Source organism: Choloepus didactylus, chromosome 11 (genome assembly GCF_015220235.1).
Source record: "Choloepus didactylus isolate mChoDid1 chromosome 11, mChoDid1.pri, whole genome shotgun sequence".
In the NCBI taxonomy this organism is placed as follows: domain Eukaryota; kingdom Metazoa; phylum Chordata; class Mammalia; order Pilosa; family Megalonychidae; genus Choloepus; species Choloepus didactylus.
In genome coordinates, this window is record NC_051317.1 from 82386212 (window position 1) to 82403218 (window position 17007).

General features: G+C 34.6%; 1 protein-coding gene across 4 annotated transcripts in view; it reads left to right on the forward strand.

Moving 5' to 3' along the window:
• GPBP1 (GC-rich promoter binding protein 1) overlaps nucleotides 1–9790 on the forward strand; it is a 122744-nt gene extending 112954 nt beyond the window's left edge. For all 4 annotated transcript variants that reach the window (XM_037798765.1, XM_037798763.1, XM_037798766.1 and 1 more), the window contains 2 exons: nucleotides 6013–6115; nucleotides 8836–9790. In XM_037798765.1, coding sequence (XP_037654693.1) covers nucleotides 6013–6115; nucleotides 8836–8994 — 262 coding nt within the window. In that variant the 3' untranslated portion in view covers nucleotides 8995–9790. The remainder of the gene's footprint in view (nucleotides 1–6012; nucleotides 6116–8835) is intronic.
• The last annotated feature ends 7217 nt before the right edge of the window (nucleotides 9791–17007 follow it).

A 17007-nucleotide genomic window follows, 5' to 3' on the forward strand; every position in this document is an offset into this window, starting at 1 on the left:
TATTACTTATGCTCTTGTGTCATATCTAAGAAATCTTGCCTAACTCAAGGTTACAAAGACTGACTTCTGTGTTTTCTTTTAAAGAGTTTTTATAGTTTGTGCTCTTAGATTTAAGACTATGAGCCATTTTGGGTTAAGTTTTGTGAAGTAGGGTTTTAAATTCAGCCTTTTTCATGTGAATATCCAGTTATCCCAATATATGATTTATTTTTAATTGTAAACCCTCTAGTACTTTCTGCTTCCATTATTATAGCCTTAAACATTTTCTGAAATAGTAAACTCTTCAATGATTTAGTATTTAAACCTAGAGTGGACTTTACTTTTCTTTTTTTCCTATGATTTTATAATTAAGATCAAGCATTAAGCAGAAATGACTTAACCTTACTGTAGTCTTAAAACAACAAACCACATGGTTTCAGCATCAGTACATAAAGAATTTGTCGAACTTTTCTCAATTCCTTTATAATAATGAAAAGATTGTAACTACTAAAGCAAAGCAAAGCAGTGTTTATTTGCAAAGAAAAAAGTTAATTTATGTCCTTACTTTGTCATGTATTACCCTATAATTGCTTTGTGTAAACTGCATTGTTTGTCCTACTAAAAATTCTTACATCTTCTAGGTCTAGCCTCAGTGCCACTCAGTTAAGAGTTGATTAACTTGACTCATTTTGGGGGGTGGGATGAGGGTTAGTACCAGTTCTCATAGCTGGAAGTTCATTTAATTCTAGAACAGTGGGGAACTGGGTTACTGTGGAATAAAACTTTCTGCATTTCTTCATAGTTTCAGCTACTATTTTCCCTAGAATCTAAGTTCTGTGAGGAGAGAGATTTTACCACTGTCTTTGGCACCTAGGATGATGTCTGGCAATTTTTACTGGGTACTAAGATTTGTTGAATGAATGAATGAAGTAAGAATTCCAGTATTTCTCTACCCTCTCTATAAAACTGTACTCATTTTTTAAAATTCAGTTTTATTGAGATATAGTCACATACCATGCAAATTATCCATGGTGTACGATCAACTCTTCACAGTACCATACTATAGTTGTGCATCCATCACCCCAATGTATTTTTTTGTTGTTGAATTTTATTTTGAAATAAATTCAAACTTACAGGAACAGTTGCAAAAACAATACAAACCCCATACACAGAACTCCAGCATTCCCCAAATCCCCTCCACTGATACCCCAGATCCACCAACTTTAACATCCTGTCACTCTACCATTTCTTTCTTTCCCTCCTTCCCTTCCTATCATCCATCATCTATTGCTCTGTCTTTTGAACATACGAGAGCAAGCTGCACACATCCTTGAACAAACAATATAATTCACATATACACTTCCCGTGAACAAGAACATTCATTTATGCTGTCACGTTAAGCGCAGCTAAGAAGTTCAAGAAATTCAACATTGATACCAAGCTTACATTCTATATTTCATTTTTTTCTTATGTCCCAACTGTGTCCCTTTGAACCTCTTCTCCATCCTCAGATCCCATCCAGGATCATCCTTGGCATTTAATTGTCATTATCTATTTAGACTTTTTTTTTTTTTTTCCATTTGTGAACACATATATACAGCATAAATCTTCCTATTCCAGCCCCTCCCAAGCATTACATTTAGTGGGATTAATCACATTCACAGTGTCACAATGCTATCACCTTCCCACCATCCATTATTAGAAATTTCCCCTCACCTTGAACAGAAACCCGACACTCATTTCTTATTAACTCCCCAATGTCCCTTCCTCCACTTCTCATAACCCATAGTCTGCTTTTCATCTCTATAATCATATTCTCTGATACTTTCTTTGTGTTTACCATGGAGCTTAAATTTAATATCTTAAAATCTATAACAATCTTGTTTTCTTTGATACCAGCTTAACTTCAATAGGACACATAAACTATGTTCCTATACTCCTCCATTCCCCCACCACTATGTAGTTCTTGTCAAAAATTACATATTTTATATTGAGTCCAAAACCACTGATTTATCTTTACACTTGAAGTGTTTTAGATCCTGTAGGAAGTAAATAGTGGAGTTAACAAATCAAAAAATGCGGTAGTATTGGTATTTATTTTTACCATGTGATAAGAATAAATCCTTATTTCTTCATGTGGTTTCAGTCAGTTGTTTAGTGTCCCTTCCTTTCAGCCTACACAATTCCTTTTAGCATTTCTTATAGGACTGGTAATGAAGCCCCTCAGCTTTTGATTATCCGGGAATGTTTTCATCTCCCCTCATTTTTAACCTCCAGGTGTTTGTGAATTTTCTAAGTCTCTGATGGTTACTGACTTCTCATTGTATTCCATTGTGGTCAGAGAATGTGCTTTGAATAAATTCAATTATTTAAATTTATTGAGGCTTGTTTTATGTCCCAGCATATATAGTCTATTCTGGAGAAAGTTCTGTGATCACTAGAGAAGACTGTGTATCCTGTGCCATGCTCTCATCGTTTGTCTTTAGTTCTTTGATTCATTGCTCCAAGTACTGTGTCTCCTATGATCTTTTGATTTGGGTGTTTGGGTTTGGGTTATCCATATTGTCTGGTTTTTTCATATGCTTTAACATTGTCTGTTGTTTTTGGGCTCTTGGCATTTGCTTTACTTTATAGGGTTCTTTCAGGATATGAAGGATTATTCAAACACCAACCTCTAATTTGTCAGATCTACTGCTTGGTGGCGTACACTTTCTCTTGACTAACCAGCAGATGGCATCATGAGTCACCTATTCCCCTCAAGTCAGTTCTCCCCAACTTTGTCTTTGTGGTGTGTGGGGGTCTGATTCTTGTGGGGTTCAGTTGGTGCACCAAGTTCGGGTGTGTTGTTGGTGCTGTCTGTCCTGAATATGGGGCGTGTGTCTTAGCAGTTAGGGAGACAGGGCAGCTTAAATAATCAAACCTCCCGGGTGTTCCTGGAGATTTAAGGCTGTTCCAAAAGTCTAAACCTTCAGTTCGGTCTCGCCACAGATCGTCTCTGTCACTGACCCACAAGTTCTTGGTATTGGCGTATGGTCCCTGGGGTTTCCAAGTGGGTCCCTCTTCCCAGCTGTGCCCTTCTTAGGGCCTCTGCTGAGGGACGGCTGTGCTACATCACAAGTGCACGCTGTCCTTCAAGGGAAGTTCTGGGAACGCCAGGCGTTCCCATCCTGCTGTAAGGATGGCTGAATGGGGCGTGTTAATCTCTCCCTTTTTTGCACAGCTCCGCCTTCCCAGCTCTGGGACAGTTAGCTGTGGGTGCACTAAAGGCTATTGTCCACACCTGATATTGTGGCATGTGCTTGTGTTGTTAGTAACACTTTCTGTTACACTGGGTCCCTTGGCGCGTCTCTGGGCTGTGGTGCCTGCACCAGGCAGGAGCGTTCCTAGCCTGCTGTGAAGATGGCTGCAAGGGGCGTGGTTTTTTTTTCCCCTTTGGCTAACCTCTATCTTCCTCGCTCTGAGACAGTTACCAGCTGGTGTACAAAAGGCTATCTTCCATGCCAGATGTTGAGACTTTGCACAGCCTGCTCCTGCCATACTTTTCTGTGTGGTTCTCACTGCCAAATCTGCAGCCACTTTTGGGTTTTTTATAAAAAAGAACTAGTCCGCCTCCAAACGCCAACCCACAGTTTCCCCACTCTGCAGTATGGCCGCCGGACATTCAGCCAGCTTACTCACTCGTTTCCGAACGCAGACTTCTGGTTTCATCAGGTGCACGGTTCCTGTGGATTTGGCAGACCTTGTCCAGCTGGTGTATTGCTGGAACTGGTGTTCTGGGTCACTTTCTGGCTTTTATCTAGTATTTTTCACAGAGGTGTTTTTTTTGCCCTATCTCACCTAGCCGCCATCTTAGGTTCTCCCCCAATCTGTTTTTGAACATTTTCCCTACACCAGAAAGAATCAGAATCAGAATGAAAAATAAAAATAAAAAAAGAACACCCAAATCACCCCTCCCAATCTCACCCTATTTTTCATTTAGGGTTTTGTCCCCTTTTTTCTACTCATCCATCCATACTCTAGATAAAGGGAGTGTGATCCACAGGGTTTTCACAATCACACTGTCACCCCTTGTAATCTACATTGTTATACAATCATCTTCAAGAGTCAAGGCTACTGGGTTGGAGTTTGGTAGTTTCAGGTATTTACTTCTAGCTATTCCAGTATATTAAGACCTAAAAAGTGTTATCTATATAGTGCATAAGAATGTCCACCAAGTGACCTCTCGACTCCATTTGAAATCTCTCAACTACTGAAAACGGTACTCATTTTGACTATTTTACCTCAGATTTCTAATATTCCAGTCTACGTTTCTTCTACCCATCCCATGAAACTTTATAACCTTTATTAATGACCCTTTTAATAGGTCTTTGTTTTTTTGCCTGATTTGTACATCATTCTTTATTTTACCTCTACGATCCATTTTTGTTCCCCATCTCCAAAACATGTACTTCACTACTTTTTAGGTGTAGGTATAATTACTGTATGTAAAAGTATAGGCATTTGTTTTAATTTTGTGTCCTTTTCCTATTCTAACCTGAACTCCCCTTTTGCCTAACGTAGTGTATTTGGCTTATGATAAATGTGAGTGTCCATTTGATGAAAGTTAATTTGGCTAGATTAATTTACAGCTAACTTAACTAGATAATGTCTATTATTTGACTTGTTTGAACAAACAAAATACATCTCATCACTGTACATTTAATATGAATTGGCAAATAAGTAATTGTACTATGTATGTTCTTTCCAAAGTTTTGAAACTACCTCTTAATGTAGTTTATAACTTGTGACCCTGATCTATAGACTGAATAATGGCTGCAGTGTCAAACCATATAGAAAATAATAGTAAAAGTTAATTCTTTTTTTAAACTATAAACATAAATAGAAATCCCAGTCTTTTCTTCCATCATTTGAATGGATCATCTAGTATCCTCCCTTGAGACCACTATTTTATAATGTGGATATAATTTATGAAACCATTTCTCTATTGATGAAGCTCTAGGTTTTCTCTTATTTTTTTTTATTTTTTATTTTTTTGGTGTTATAAATAATGCTGATATGAGCATTTAAAATTAATTAATGGCATTAGGCATAAGCATGTCCATTCTATCCTTGACAGTAGTTCCTAATGAGGCACCAGGGACTCTTACAAGCCTCTGAGACCCTTTCAGGGTTGGGTGAGGCTATTGTAATACTAATATGTTTGCTTTTTTCACTTTTTTTCTTTCATGCATGCACAGTGGAATTTTTCAGAATCTATGACATATGACAATGTCATTACTTTGTTGACTAGTTGGGTTTTTTTTGTTTGTTTTTTTTTTTTTTAAGATTTCTGAGGTAGTAGTGTTTAGGATGTAAATGTGTGCATTTTAAGAAATTAACTCAGTTTGTTCTTAGTATTCTACTGGACTCTTATGGCTATCTTTAGTTATGCCTGATATGATCTCTGAAACACCACTATTCAGTAAATTTTGAAGTTCTCTTTGTATAAGATAGAAGTAATCTTTTCAAAAAGTTGACTTTGTTAGTTATTGTAAGATATAATGCTTTTTTTAAACTGAAGTAGGTATTGAGCGTGATGATTGGGAGCCACGTAGAAGGTATACTGATAGAGTATTATAAAATACAAGATAGGGTACCTTGTCTTTTCAAAGTAGAAAACATAATAGGTAACCAAAGATATAGTGGATTGTGCTGGTATTGAAGGAAAGGGGGTGGGAGTTAGTATTGCTTTTACTTTTTATAAGAATTTAGCAAATTTTCTTTGGTTTTCATTTTTTGCAAGTTTCTATCCTAGAAAGCTTTTAACAGTAAGATAAAGCAATTAAGCAGTTCATTCTTATCTTATTATTAAAGACTGTCTCGGTTGGGCTTAGTCTTAATATGTATTTATTCATTTTGAGAGACATACTCAAAACAAATTCAAAAATAATTTTTATATAATGGATCATATTTTTTTTGTACATAATATAAATGGAATTATCCAACTCAACTCAAGCTCTAAATTAAACTTAATATTTTCCTCCCTTTTTTCAGGTTGTTAAAGGAGATGGGCTGGCAGGAAGACAGTGAAAACGATGAAACATGTGCTCCCTTAACTGAGGATGAAATGAGAGAATTCCAAGTTATTAGTGAACAGGTAAGAAAACCTGAATCTTAAAGTTCACTTTTATTTGCCCTTCCTTATTAGAACAACATAATTGTAAATAAGCTTTTTTTTTTTTTTTTTTTTTTTTTCCTTCACAGATTGTATTCATTTCTATTTAGGAATTTATTAGATATCACACTGCAGGTCAGAATTGCCTTTGTTTTAAAACACGTCTGCAGTAATGACTTCTTTAAACCTATGGGTGTGCAGTAGTTAGAAATTAGAAGTGTAAACAATGCCTATGATTTGTCATTCTCCAGAAAGGTTTTTTTTTAAATGGTGTTGATAAGGGCGAGAGGTCATCGGTAGCTTCCCAAATAGTTTAATATTTTATTCTTTCTCATGCATATTTTATAACATCGTGCTTTATGTCCTCATAGTTTCCTTTTTGAAAGTGTTAGTATATGTTTGATACATCATTAGAAAGAGTGTTTTTTTCCAAATCCATTACAGTTTTTTTAATAGTTCTAGTCATGCAGAACTTATTTTCTTTACAGAGATATTACATTTGATACTGAGGAAATTAGTTATGCAAACTTAATACAAAAGACTTGATTATCCTATTTTCATTTTTTATTCAGAAGTTCTTAGAACTGTATTATTTTTTCCAACACAGTTGTGAACCTGACAGTAGATGATATTTTTTTGGTGTGTCTTATATCTTATAATTTTCATATAATAAAATTTGTGTGATAAAATTAGCTTTTTAAAGTGTACAGTTTGATGAGTTTTGACAAATGTTTATATTTTTGTGACTACCATCATAATCAAGATGTAGGATGTTTCCACCATCCCAGAATGTTTCCTCATTTCCCTTTGCGTTCAGTCTTTACACACACACACACACACACACACATCCCAGCTTTCAGTCCTCTTGCAACTGCTGATCTGTTTTTGTCCCTCTAGGTTTGCCTATATGTTTTATAAATGGAATCAAATAGTGTGTGATTTTTGGGGTCTGAGTTCTTTCATGCTTTTGAGAGTCACCCTTATTGCTGAGTACCATTCCATTGTACAGATTTACCACTTTGTATATCTGTTTGAAGGATTTTTTTGAAACTGAAAAAATAATAAAGACATGAAGAGAAATCTATATGAGACCCTATAGACAGTTCTAAATTTATTATGTAGCTGAATTAGTCATTCCAAGGAAAGCAAAATTTTGCATGACAAGGATAATTGTCTTTAAAACCTTGTGATGTGACTGGGGCAGGTAGATAAAATAGTATCGATATAAAATAATTAAGTTCAGTTTGCACATACTGGGTTGGAGATCAAGGGTATATAAGTAATAAAGTTCATATTTTCTGAACTAATGATAAAACATGGATATATTTTATCTTAGTGATGACAGACCATTTGACATTTAGATGCTTGAGATAATTAAGGGCTCATGCTGTTTATGAAAGGTTTTATACTGAAGGATGAGAAAGGTAAACCTTTAAAAGAGGGAGAGGAAGTGTTTCTGGTCACAGTGGTTGAGGATTATCTGAGGTGGGCTTGTGTTTTTCTCAGTCTAAAGATGGTGAAGTAATTCGTTTGAAGTGAAGGGGCTGGTATGTCATAGGTGAGTTTTGAGATTTAAGCAGGATAGTAAAAGAAAAGCTGCTATGGAAAATAGGAAACTAAGTAGGGAGGAAAAAAAAAGAAATTGAGAGCTAAGACTCTAGACTTGTTATTTTTGGTCATCACAATTACCAGGGTATATCACAGTCAATATTAGCCATGATGAAAGTGACTATTGCAGTTTGGACCTTATCCAAATTATTTGTAGTCTTTGCTGATTAAAGAACCCCTTCTAGAATATGAGCCCTATAGACCTAAATATTAACTTACTGTGTAGCTGAATTAGTCTTATAGAAGATTGTATTTAGAGGTTTTGATTTAAATTATCCAGTCTCACATCTTTTATGAAACTCAAATGATAAGAGTTAATAGGGTGTTTATTATTATTAATCTGACTTTATTTTGTATCCTTAAATTGTTTGTAATTTGGATCAACCATTTTTTCCAATATATGATCTTTTGACTCAACTGTTAATTACCATACTAACCCTATAGTTTTGACTTCGCATTTTCAGAAATAGTATACTATTATTTTTTCCTAGTATTTTATCTCTGTGGTTAATCAAAGAGGGCTTTATCTGATTTTTTTACTTGTTTTGAGGTCATTGTACTTATTCTACAGAGTATGAATAATGTAGATTGTGGGGTTGCTAACTCAGATCAGGATAATAAAAATAATGGCTGTAGCCTGTTGGTTGCTGTTTATATGCTGGGCTGTATCCAAAAGTATTTATTCCAGTTTTCACATAAGGAAAGGAAAATTTGGAAGGTTTAATACCTTAATAAGTGATGGAGTTATGATTCACACCTAACCTGTCTGGATTCAAAATCTGTGCTCCTTCCTACAATACTAATATTTCACACTAATTTTTCTGTAGTGATTTGGTAGATGGTAAATGCTGTTCTCCCTAAGGAAGTGATTTATTCTTAGAGAATATTTTACTAGATCAGTTGGATCAATTGCTTATATCTGTCTAAATAATTTATTTTTCAGAAATATCATTGCCTACAGATTTTAGAAGGATACAAGTTTATTAAATTTATTATATTCATGGTTACATTTAATTATAGTAGTTTTAATTTGTAAATTACTCTTGAGGGATAGTCCGTTTTATTTATTTATTTATTTATTTTTGACTTTTCAGTTACAGAAGAATGGTCTGAGAAAAAATGGTATTTTGAAAAATGGCCTGATCTGTGACTTCAAATTTGGACCCTGGAAAAACAGCACTTTCAAACCTACTATTGAGAATGATGACACAGAGACAAGTAGCAGTGACACATCAGATGATGATGATGTGTGAAGGATTTCCTAACAGCTTTAGAAAATTTAGTGTGATACATCTCTCATACAGTTTGGGGGTGAATTGTAAAAATGAAGAACTATAATTTATGTAGTAAAATACCCCATTAGAAGATGATTTTTTGGGGGGGACTTCAATATGAAGAAAACCAAGAATGTTGTGTTGGGCTGTGTTGAACATTATTTCTTTGTAAATGAATGTTGTAGAAATGAGGACTTTGGTTGATCCAACATTGACTTTCTTCATCACTGCAGCATTTCTCTGACTAGCAATGTGACAATGTAACAAATGAGATTTTCCCATTTAATAATAAAAATTGTGTAATGTTTTGCAAAGCTTCGTCTTAAAATGTCCAGGTCTTAAGAAAAAAGGCAGCTTACACTGTTTTGCTTGCAGAGTCATACCTTTTTCATACAGTGGAAATCCTCAAGTCCACTTTGTGCGCCCTATCCCTCCCCCAAAAGGACAATGTAGCATGTTGGCTAAAACTGGAGCACAGTGCACTAAAACATTAATTTCCTGATCTCAACTGTTGTATTAGTCACTTTTAAAACATAAATTGCTCTTTAGCCATTTGTAGTGCAGTAATGTTACAGGAAAGATTTGCCACACTTTCTTCCAAATTTAAAAGTTGATTTTCAAGAGCTTTATTTCGGTATGTTGTCAGACCAGGATTTTCAAAGTTGATGGAAAAGAGTCTTGTGGGAAAACTTATTTTGATAAATGACACATGCAGAAAAACTGATCACACTGACTGGATCTGTCCACAACATGGAAATAAACTGGATTTTCAGAATATTGTCTTTCTTTGTAGTATTCAAGGTATTGGTCTTTAAACCCAACCTGCTTTACTCAGTTATTAAAAGAGTATGCTTTCTTCATTAAAGATGGTGATTATTTTCAGAGTTTTGAAAAAGATGGCTATGGAAAATACTCTTTTCATTACTAATGGCTTAACAAGCATATTGAATGAATGAGTGTTAACCACTTTATTTTTATTTGCACATTACTTTTAGAATCATTTCTGTTTTACTATTAAGTAGAAAAGTATTTTGGCCCTGTGTATTTGTGTTTTTATTTTTCTAGCTTTGTTTCCCCCGTGTGCTTTTAGTTTCCCCTGTCCTATCACCATGTTAAATATTTTTTTAATTGTAAATTACAGAGTATAATCTTAAGAGCAAAATGCTGTTTTCAATTCCCCAGCTTTCACCAGAAACCAGAATTGTTTTGAGACTAGTAGTGTTAAGGAAATTAAAACAGAAACAGCACTCTTTAATCCCCCCACAATTTTTGATGATCAGTTAGTGTTAACAAAGTATTAAATGTATCTTGTTAGATTGTCTTTTTAAATAGATTTTTTATATATATAATATGCCGTAATTCAGTCTAATCATCTTAAGTTAAATGTAGCCACAAGAGAACCTAAAGCACCATTCTTTGATTAAGCTCTGTCAGTAACACTTAATTTGAATGTCTTTAGAACTCATATTACACTTTTGGTTAATAGATTAATGTTGTCTATCACATGCAAACTATTTGCTAAAGCAAACTAGAAAGGTCCTGAGGTATGTGACTTCTTCCCACAGGTGTATGTTTAAAGTTTTCGAAGTTGCTTTCAGAAGAGATTATTTTCTGTCATCTTCTCATATTCAGATGATTCTTTCTGCATTTAGCAATATGTAATTAATGTTTATTTTGCTTTCATGCATTGTGATGTGGGACATGTTCAGTGGTTTGAGAACTTTTAAAGCTAAGTAAACATAATTTTAACTTGCTGTCTAAATTATGATCAGCTAGTCAAGAGTCTGGACCATATTGTTTGAAAGGGAGCCACACACGGTATAGAAACTAGTTGTGGAATTGCTGAACTCAGAATTAGTTCCCTGGGATTGGAGGTCTGAAAAAGAAATATAGCTTTGGCTTATTCAAACTCAGTTTGTCTGCAAGTTTTTTTTAAAACTACTTTTTTGAGGTGTAAGTTGACTTACAACTTATTCACATTTAAAAACTACACATTTAAAGTGTGTAATTTGGTAAGTTTTGACTTATACACCTATGAAACCATCACCACAATCAAAGAGTGAACATATCTAGCACCCCAGAAGATTCCTGGTGTCCCTTTGTAGCCCTCCCTCTCTCTACTTCCCCGATTTGTAGCAATTTTTTTTGTGTATAAAATGTAACTAATGAGCAAAGTTCTTAACAGTAATGGATTTAAAATAATACTGGAAAAATTGTATCTTGTTTGATTTTAAGATAAGGGTTAGTATAATTTTAATTTCCGTAAATATATTTCTATTAAAGTTGAAATAAATATAGAAGTGTTAACCTAAAAATAACCAGATTGATTTATAACATCTAATTTATAGAAAAATTAAATATTTTGGAGGACCTGCTGCCTAGAAAAATGTCTTTATAACTTTTATGCTGTGGTATTATGTGTACTGCTGTTAGAATTACAGTGTGGTTATATAAACATTCATGTTTTAAATATATTTAGGAATGTCATAAATGAATAGTTTTGAACAAAGAACCATAATTATCCCGTTCCTAATCTAATCACAAACTTTATAAAAGTTAATTTATTATGATGTGCTTTTATCAGAAATAGTGTGGCCTGGCAAATAATTTACGGGTATCTTACATTAGAAAAGGACACAGTGTTGAAATTTTTCTGTAAAGCTAGATTTTATTTTGTCTTACATGATAAATTTAAGGATGTATTGTTAGGGCTCTTAGTTATTAGCATATCTCTAATTAAGAGCTGGGTATTGTGTCTTTTTGGGGGGAGGGCAGTTGTGTGTACTTTATGTGCTTTTATGCCTTGAAGTTTTAATGGTTACTTGTTTGAGGAGAGGGGTAGGACATTTCAACCAGTAACAGAATCCCTAAAAGCCTCCAGTGCTGCAGAGAAGCTTCAGTTACTCTGTTTTGCTATTAAATATTGCCTTACAATGCTTGGGCTTATAAAATGAGGGGGGCTCCAGGGGAGAGCTGTGATTGTTTTAATATATAATTATGGGTATCATGGGACACCTGGACCTGAAAGGTTTGTAGTTCAGGGTGTGGGAATGGGTACTTCATTAATCACTCACTTTTCAAGGTTTTGTAATTGTGAATTTTTCTTGTTGGTGAGAGAAATCTGTGCTATTAGTCACTTGCTGACATTTAATTTATCCTGTAAGTTCACTTTACCTGTTCCTGTGTAGGATTTTGTTTTGTAGAAACCTAAGTTGGCACAGTGAAAATTAGAATTTATCAAGTCATTATGTCTGTAACGCTGCTGTGGCATGCTCAGTGCAGCAGTGTCCTAACTTGTATTTGCTGTAGTAGTTCTCAAACTAATGTGCAAATTAGAATCATTTGTGAGCTTCAAAAAAAAATACTGATGTGTACTTCCTACCCTTGAAGATCGTGGTTTAATTGGACTGGGATGTAGGCTGGTTTTTAGGATATATAAAAATCACCAGGTGATACTAAGTTTTATAGTATAGTGGTTATAGTCTCACCTGGGCTTGAAACTTACCTCTGCCCCTTATTACCTGTGACCTTCATCCAAATACTTAATCTCTCCTGACATTCATATCTACTTTATAGAGATTTTATGAGCATGAAAAAATTATGAAAAGCACCTTGTGTAATCCTGGGCACGTAAGTGTTCTTATGTTTTAACTATTTTGCTATCATTAATCCCCCCAGTATTTAGCCCCCCAGTAGTATATAGGCACATTTTTAAAACTACATATTAGCAGATAAAAGAGGCAGGTGCTATTCTAAATAGTTGTAAACAGTGTGAAACATCTTACTGAATTCTCAGTGAACTAAAACAGCTGTTTAGTCTCTGCTTCATTTTTTGTGTGTGTGTTATCCTCGGTTATGAATTAAGAGAGCTCCTTTCTAATATGATTTTATTAATTCTGTAAAATGAGGTTCACCAGTTTTCTGTATATGTTTCAATCATTGAACTTTAATGGTGTATCATATTTGTGAACTAATTACCAAAGATGGGCTTCAGTGCTTTCAAATCTTTAAAAATAGGAGGGCTTTCAATAGTAACATGTAAGGTAAGCACCACAGTTCTAAACCTGAGTTTGATTTGCTGCCTCTATTCCATTTTTGGAGGTTTTTCCTCATTTTCTGAGATGGTAAAGATGAACAAAGATATGGATGGGAGAAATGTGATGAGAGGGAGATAACTCTTGCCTTCTGCTTCTTTCCCTTTGTGAATAATACATGCTCCATCATAGCTTACTATGCTTACTATCCACCTAGCTTACTAGGTCTATGTGACACTGATGACTTGAGAAAATTAGATTGTAAATGTAAGGTGTATGATTTTGTAATGCCATTTTTACTTTGATGGCAGAGTGTGTTTTCTTGATAGGGAATATTCTTTTGTTGTCAAATTGATGCTGTTTTAATTGTGGTTTTCTTTAAAACAGAAAAATTGCAAATAATTGCTAATTAATTAAATTAAATGCTAATTAATTAATTAGCATTAACCCAATGATAACCTAATTAACTTCCCTTCAGTTTGTCTGAATAAAGTAAGTATAATTGCTTCATGAGCTGACTTGGTGAGATGAAAAAGTATTAAACTTTTTGGAGTTAATATTTTCCTTCTCAAAGCTGGACTTGATGTCCTGACAGTTTTAAAGGTTTTTTGGGTGAATTGAACTGTTTGGTAGAATAGATAAAATCTGGGCACTGAGAAGTAAGGCATTTGGAAAGGCTTCTATGCCCAAATAGCTCTCATGTCACCAATTAAGATGTCTGCAATTTCTCCTTTGGAGATTGTTTTCTAAATCAGGGTTTGGCAAACTTTTTCTCAGAAAGGCCGAACAGTAAATATTTAGGGGACACAATTGCAACTACCGAACTCTGCCCTTCTAGCAGGAAAGCAGCCAAAGAATATGTAAACAAATGCATGTGCCTCTTCAATAAAACTGACTTTGGGCCTTAATTTGTTGATCTCTGTTCTAAATCTCAAAGACTAGGCTTTTGGAAGTTTGATAAGTAAAGTGAAAGTTGGGTTGTGCGTTTGGTTTTCATACCATTACCTGATGATTTTTCAGTCTTGCAAAATGCTTAAGAAAATGTTTTTTCCCTGTTTCTGAAACTAGTAATATTGCATCCACAGTAGGACAAAATATATTGCATTTTAAATCACAATGAAAAGTGCAACTGTAGTGTAAAGCAATACAAATAGGGGCTTACTGAGAAAATGGGAAAACTTGAGTAAAACTTGGAGTTAATGTGTAGTAATTTCTTTCCTGACTTAACGTTACTCTGTCAGCATTCTCTGCTTTGAGTGTTTATAAAGGTGAAAACTTCATCTTTTTCATTCTCAATTTGATTGTAATAATATGGACCATTTGTTTTAAAGGAAGAGGATTTGCTTGCCTTTGGTGGAAATTGTAGTACCAAAGTGGTGGGGAAGTTCTTGGCAATGAGCATGTCATCTTTGAACCTGAATTGAGAACCAGAAGCATCTCTGCCAGCAACAGGAAATAATCAAGACAAGAGCTTTGCAACAAGAAGTGAGGATCCAAGGTTTGGTATTGGAAGTCGCTATGACAAGGCATCAGGTTCCTCGAGTTGTGGTGCCTGCATTACTCATAATAGCCCAGATTGCAGTAGGTGAAGGGTAGAGTGAGTTAATTAGGTAGTTTCATGTGACTTTAGATAAGACACAGCTTGCATGTACCTCAATTTCCTTTTGTGTAAAATGGAATACTATTTCAGGTTATCTTTTAAAATTGTTGGAAAGACTAAGCTAATAACATGCCAAGTCTTTATGAGAACTTGGCACATAGTCACTGTTTATCAGTATTAGCTTTTGTTATTTTTAATTTGTGTAACTCTGGGGAGAAATTAGCAAGATGTCTTTCTAAACAAATGTCTGTTGCATGGATTGAACTTTATTATGTTTATCAAGAACTTTTAAACATTCACTAATCACTGCAGCAGTTGCTGGGGTGTGGTTGAAAGGATTATTACTATTCCCATTTTTACAAACTAAAGCTCAAAGCAGTTAATAATTTGTCCAAAGTTATTCTGCTAGATTGTGGATGCACTGGAATTCGAATGAAGTCCTCTTAGTTTCCTAATTCAGTGTTCGTTCCACTGTAACAGGCCACCTTTATATATAATAAATGAAGCAACAAGGTAGGGCCAATCCGAGGATGTTGGTGGAAAGCAGATTTCAGCTCACTGAATGGACTCGCCCCAGAGTGCTTACAAAATGGTTTGCCTTTAGAGGGAGCAGTAGCAGTATTCAACCAGGAGCTGTGACCAGTTTTCATGGATACTGCGAAGGACTTCATGCCTATGGGAAAAACCCAGGTGATCCTAAGGGCCCTTTCAATTTAGGTTTTATAACCTTAAGAAGATGAAGTTTGTGAACTTATTTTTTAAATTGTCATTTTTCATTATGACTCATCAAAGTCATAATTTAAGCTGCTTTGCTGCTTCTCCCTTATTTTGGTGTAGTTTATTTGCCTCATGCTTTCCACATAGTAAAAGATGAGTAATATGACTTGGAATATTTAGCCTTATGTATATATCTTGTTTCATTATACAAAATATCAAAAAGACATTTACTCAAGGGGTCAAAATTTAATTAATTTATTTATTTTTTACTGTTTTATACAGGGCATTCTTAAATGAAACTGGCATTTCCCCCTTTACTACAAGTACCTGGAAGTGGAGAATATACTGATTACTGATACTGTGTGGTGCCATTACCTTGATTCATGCTAAGGCAATAGTTTTACCCACCATTTTACAAATTAATTGATTAAAAAAAGTTATTCAACACTTTGAGCACCACTTGTGTTTATTTGGCAAGTATTCACATAAAAAGAGATACTCTTCAATAATTAGTTGATGTGGAGACTGGATGAATACAAGCAAAACAGCAACTTGACATGTCTGCAGATTTGTACGTAAGGAAAGGTACAATTTTGCAGATGAGTTAACGAATAATTGCAGTGAAATATTTAATATGATGAAACTGTATAAGGGCTTTATTTGTCTCAGCTAATGTGTGGGTTTCTCCAGTTGATGCAAAAACTCTAAGAGGTTTACTGACTTTTTCTTAATTTGGAAAAGCTGTAACAATTTTTGGCTTTTGAAGAGCTCATCACATCTAAGCTTATAGTGTATTCCCTTTTCTTTTGTTGAATAAAAGTAAAATGACCACCTGCATTGGGAAATGCTGGTAGTGGCCTTCTTTCGGAGACATGGTAGGGACTTTTTCCAAGATAAAATCTGGCCAAGGACAGGACTTTCTAAGAGAGCGGTGCGATCCCAACGAAGTTGCAATTTTGGCAACATTCAGTGATTGTTAAAATTGGGCAAGCATGCCATACTAAATAAGGTATATCTGTTCCTTGCTTCATAAGATCCTATGTAATTAAGAAGTTAAAATTTTAAGTGTCAATCAATTACTGTAACTTCCCACTTGTATATCTCCTAATTGTATTTATAAGCCACTATAACCTGCTCACCACCTTGAAATTCTCACTCTGTCTTCCCGTTTGAGATCTACTTGCTGGAGCAGTCTTTCAATAAACTGCAGCCTTCATTGTGCTGGTCACTTTGTTTCTTCTGACACTTTAAACTCTTTCTTTAAACTCTGGTTTCAAAATGCTGCTGCATCTTAATTAGCACTGTGAAATTATTTGTAAAACTATGCTGCATAAGACACAAGAAGGTTAGTTATTAACATCTGTAAAGCCAAGGGAAAGATAGCTTTTATCACACTTTATTTATAGTTTTCCCAGTTTCTTTGGAGTAGGTTCCTCCTCCCATGAATCAGAAAACAGTTACATCTTTTTCAGTATCTTTAGATGTACATGATGCACCTGTGGATTGAGAAAAAGTCTTCTAATCTATTTTAAGCCAAATATCCTTAAATATACGAAAAATGTACAGTTTTGTTAGTATAAAATACTAAATTATGAAATATATTAGAAAAAAATTAAGAATTTTAAGTTTACAAGAATTTAA